The 5,475-nt window shown below is 36.5% G+C and overlaps 1 protein-coding gene across 1 annotated transcript in view; it reads left to right on the forward strand.

Moving 5' to 3' along the window:
• Positions 1-5,175, forward strand: part of LOC108978636 (pickpocket protein 19) — a 6,496-nt gene extending 1,321 nt beyond the window's left edge. Inside the window, exons 3-7 of the mRNA XM_018949012.1 lie at positions 2,899-3,055; positions 3,133-3,269; positions 4,213-4,291; positions 4,344-4,807; positions 4,884-5,175. Coding sequence (XP_018804557.1) covers positions 2,899-3,055; positions 3,133-3,269; positions 4,213-4,291; positions 4,344-4,807; positions 4,884-5,175 — 1,129 coding nt within the window. The remainder of the gene's footprint in view (positions 1-2,898; positions 3,056-3,132; positions 3,270-4,212; positions 4,292-4,343; positions 4,808-4,883) is intronic.
• Positions 5,176-5,475: the final 300 nt, after the last annotated feature.

Below are 5,475 nucleotides of genomic sequence, written 5' to 3' on the forward strand. Positions count from 1 at the left end.
TTTGATGATCGGGCTTCGAAATAATATCCGTTTACCGAATAAAATCTGGATAAATTCCGTTGCGCAGAACCGGCTATTGTGGGAATTTATATTGTAKCAGTTTAAACTTCTACTTATCCAGAATAGACATATCCAATATATGTCTTGCGCGCAATTAGTTTCCTGATGGCATTGGCCAGCTCTCTGCATGCCTTATCAACCCCACTCATCTGACAGCCCTCTCCCTTTGTTTCGATCCCGTCGAGAAAGCATATTTGTTGGACCTTCCGTTGGATGACGTCGACGACAATTTAGCTTATCCTTATTATCCCAACGGGATTAGGTACCCGTTACAAAAAGAACAGGATTCAGACAACTTTCTAATTTAACCACCCCAGATCACTTTGATCGCAGCGGTAAGCGCGTAAGCGGTGCCCACGCCAATTAAAAAGGCACCTTTAATCTCGTATTCGTACTTTAGATTCCTCCGATATGTTGAGAGCAGTCTAGTCAATATACTCTTTAGCAATAACTTAAATTTCCACACTGTTTCTACCGATTTCTGTGCTAAGTTCTATACCGTTAGGTGTGATCGTAGTGCTGTTTTAAGACAGATATAGTTTAGTAGGAGCTTCTGTCAGGCATAAGCTAGCTGTCAAGTATGGTCGTATYTATACTTCCGCCATTTCTTTCATTYCATCAATTTTTTGGATTACCAAAGATGGAAAAATGTTCTAGGTCTAGTATTTAGTATATTTTGATTATCGATTATAAACTCTTTTATTAAAAACATATATTTTTAGTACTAAAATCTTCATAATGCCTACATACTCTTGTATTTCTCTTCTCTCTCGCTCTCCGTGGTTCCACTTGTAGCACGTACGTACTCTTTATCATTACATACATTTCATATTTACAAATACAAGCACATATCAGTCGTATGATATTATATTTGTGTACATTTAATATTAATAAGCATGGAGTAGAATGAAAGCTGATAGGAAATGTAATCTTTTCAAACTGCTTTACTCAATTATAAATTACAATGAATATAACGCTCCTTGGTAAAAGCGAAAATGCATGCAAATATGATATTTATACACAAATGGAAGCATAAACTCAGGCAATTAACAGCCTATTTTGCCATATCGCTTATTAATCACACACATATATTTCTTATATTCTCGGCTTTCATTTAGCAGTTAGATCACAAAATTGATTTGCCAACAAAAGATTTACAAATTTTCAAAAGTTTCATTTGTTGCGTCTRATTGACAATTAATTAAATTAATTATAACTAATTGCTAGATATGACAATTAATTTAGAGATTCTTAGTTTTTGTTTAATTACGGGGTCAGCAGGGTAATTTGGGCTGTTTTTTTGAAATTTTTTTGTTCAAAGAAATTTTTATTCTACAATACATAGAACTTTTTTCCCACATCGTGGAGTGTATAAACAAACTTTTTCGGAATTTTTTGAAGATATCTGTCGGAGAAATGGCTGTTGGAATGAGATGCGTGTTTTCACTGGCGGACACGAGTTCCCATGTTGTTTGGATCATCTGAAACACAAAAACTCAATTTATTCTTGAAATATACTGGATGGTTATCGTCCCTACGAATTGGTAAAAAATGTTGACAAATAAAAAAGTAATTAATGTTTTTTTGTTTGTAATTTTTTTCCATGTTTTTTCACATAAATTTTGTCTTAACATTGTCCACAAATTATAAAAAATTATGAATCTAGTAGGGACGATAGCTACGCGTTTTGCGAACGTTCAAAAACAAAAAAAAAAAAAAAAAAACAGGAGGTGCGCACTCCGAATGTCGAGCGGTATTATTATTTTTGGGCTTTTTACGAAACCTTCCAATGGCAAAATGGGTTTCTACATTAATTCCAAAGGCATAAGGGAAGAGAAAATGCTAAAAAAATAAAAAAAAAATTTTAAAGCTGAACAGTTGGGTAATATATGGTCTATGTCAATAACCCAGCTTCGATGAACTTCGTACGAATATCGAACGTTATCGTTTTTTTCGAATATACTTTGAATCAACTGCTTCCAATTTCGACTTCTACATTTGCACGTTTCATAAATTTATGACAGTCTGTGCTGCATCTGTTAATTCAAAGAAAAGCCAGATTTATACTGAGAAAACTTGGCACCAGCAGTTTCAATTAAATTCAGATTTTCGTGGATCTTCTCGGCAAAAATTTAGTTGTATTGAATGCAGTGTTCTTAGCAAAGAAATTCTGAATCAGCAAAACTAAAAATGTTTCCATATGGATGGCTATTCCTTGCATAACAAGAGTGAGGGTAAGCGATTTATAAAAAAGATTGCATAAAAAAAAAATGTGTATAATATATATATATTTTTGAGAGTCTTGGTGTCAGGTTAGATTAGATCAGGTAGGCCTTGAGGCCAATAGAAATCTACATAAGCATTCAATCCTATCTGAAAGTGGAGCTTACACTTTATTAAGCCTAGATCTAGTAAAGGCGAGACAATCAAGAAGAAAGTATTGAGATGTAGGCGATAAAGTACTGGTCAGTTAGAAGTCACTAAACTTAGGAGAGATTAGACTTCATGAAGCCACAGAGTACAATAAACCTCTTGTGTTCGATCTTGCGCTACAAGGATCTTGAGACAGCGCAAGTATTGATGGTTGCCCAGCGCTCGCGAAGCTGTCGCAAAGCCCAGCTATCAGTGATATAATGTTATCAGTTAGTAACTACCGAAGACTCAAAACYCCTTTTCAATTTTGAAAATTACATTCATTACGTTTTTACTTTTTGTATTGCATTTTATTTTTTTTTTTATATATTTTTGAGATCTTTGACTTTAATTTGCTTTCATTCCAACATTTTAAAATATTTACTTGACATACAACTCTCTAAAATAATCATCTTCAAAACTCAGTTACCCCGAAGAGTATGACTATGACGTCGAAATTTATGTTTTAAAATTACTCTTTCCGCATGAGTACAACACCGGCAATGCCAGGGCACATTGTTTCGATAAGGAGGGCACCGATGCTGAGTGTCCACATACCCACTACAGGGAACTAACGGAGAAGGTATGCTATGGTCTAAATATACATAAAATTAACGAGATTAGTGCAAGGTTTAAACCTGTCTACTAACTGGTTTCCAGCTTCATGAGAACTGCTCCAACGTTTTAGTGGAATGTTCGCTCGGTCACAAGGCTTTCAACTGCTGTCAGTACTTTGTGCCACTGCTTACACCTTACGGCTACTGTTATCTTTTGAATTCGARGCAAAACAATCATCCGTAAGTTATACTCGTTAATAAAAATCACTCAGAACGAATTCCAGTAATAGATGTAGAGGGTATAAAGATGATGTAATTTTCTAAAGACCTATATATGATGAGCAACAGTATTTAGAATTTGTATATAAAATCGTAACGCTTCAGAGACGATCAATATATATCGGGTCTCTCTTTCCAAATATTCACAAAAAAAAAAAAAAAAAAAAAAAAAAAAAAAAAAAAAAAAAAAAAATTTAAAAAAAAAAAAAAAAAAAACAGCCCAGCGAACGGACAGAGAAATTTTTTTCATGTTCCGAGATGTCTGCCATAAAGATAGTACTATAACTACGGCTCCGAAGCTCAGCCTGCCTCAGACTGGTGACTATACACTCATCCGGCCTAGAGTGTGCTGATTATGCGCTCAAAACTAGTGAAAGGATGTCTACACTCCATAGCTTTAGCATCGAGTTATTTTATGATTASATTAGTTTCGATGCCTGACCAAAGCGTTATTGTGTTAAATTCTAAGGCTAATGAGCTTGCTCGTACAGGTACTTCAGTTTCAATAACTGCGAGTTGGGAGCGGATAAAAGTTCTTTTGGCTTCTTGTGCTTGACTACTGGATTGTTGTGTCTCAGACCAACTCAAGAAATATTGGCCTACTATCAGTAGCTGTGCAGTAGTAATATCCTCCCGGCACAGTGTAAACGTAAAAGGTTTGAAGGCAAAACACCTGGAATCTCAAAGTAAAGCAACTTGAAATAGCGAAAATGGAAGTAAAACAGCGAAGTAGACTTGTAATATGTTTTTTTTCTGATAACTAATAACCAATTATAGAAGTTTTCCGTTAGGCATCTCAAATAAATGTACATAAMAGTCYAAGATCTCGCCGCATATCTGAGAGAACATCTAATCTACATCGTCATCTAACCTAAGCTCWCGCCGAATTTCTTTATCACAACAGCGACAGCAAACAATGGTTCCCGAGTGAGGTGGAGGACAATCATGCCACGATGCGCCTGGTCACCGATGTTGCAGTCGAGGTATGCTTGAGATCAAAGACTTGACACACTTAAATATGCATATGTCACACAGGTTTTCGTGCTCAACGAGGAGGACATACCTTATGCTAATCTAGCTGGTATTACAACAAAGGTGGCAACACCAGGTAAACATACAGACCTACAAATATCCGTGCAAGAAATGGTTAACGAYATAGATGTGCGTGAAGTGTCACCAGAGCATCGGGGTTGTCGTTTCTCCGACGAGATCATGYCGAAATCATCGTTTCGCGTCTAYAGCTTCAGCGCCTGCATTGTCGACTGTATTGCCGCGTTACAAATGCGTTACTGCAATTGTACGATATTCAATTTAATGCCGTCGGCGCGTGTGGATATGCCCGATTGTGATTATAACGGACTTTTGTGTTTGGAGAAGGAAACGAAGGTGTCGCCCGATATTAAATTGCTGCTGCCATGGCCAGAGAATAATGAAACGTGTGATTGCTTGCCGTCGTGCACTGAACACGACTTACGTGCGGTKTCCGAGTATAGTCCGAGGTTTGTAGTGTCGGTTCGTTTGCTTTGATATGCTCTCAATTTAAAATTGTATGCCTTATTTTGTCTTATATCACAGCGGTCGCAAAGGTGTAGAAAGGCGCAGTGTTGCCATCAGCCTTGTTGATCGCCCCACTGAGCGTTATCGTCGTCAGGCGTTGCGTACGCGTTTGGATGTTGTGGTCACTATCGGTGGCATATTGGGTTTATTTTTGGGCGCCAGCATTCTAAGTCTCATCGAGCTTGTTTACTACTTTACCTTGCGGCTTTACAATAATATCCAAATGATAAGAAAGAACGAGAGAGCACAAAATAGAGTAGTCCAAAAAGCCACAATAAAGGGTGCGAGTATAAATRAAGGAAGTAAATGAAGATTTCCATTTGTTAAATGTATTTCATCATCAAACTAAGATTTATGCAATTCTTTAATGCGCTTCACTGCACCCTAATTTTATAGCTTACTCAAGATTAAATAAAAATTATATGAAGTCTCATTGCAAATTTTCAATVTCAGTTTTCTATATTATCGTTCTTTTATACTCTCGCAACAAAGTTGCTAAGGAGACTATTATAGTTTTGTTCACATAACGGTTGTTTGTAAGTCCTAAAACTAAAAGAGTCAGATATAAGGTTGTATATACCAAAGTGATTAGGGTGACGAGTAGAGTTGA

Source organism: Bactrocera latifrons, unplaced genomic scaffold (genome assembly GCF_001853355.1).
Source record: "Bactrocera latifrons isolate USDA-ARS-PBARC rearing strain unplaced genomic scaffold, ASM185335v1 scaffold_125, whole genome shotgun sequence".
NCBI classification, from domain to species: domain Eukaryota; kingdom Metazoa; phylum Arthropoda; class Insecta; order Diptera; family Tephritidae; genus Bactrocera; species Bactrocera latifrons.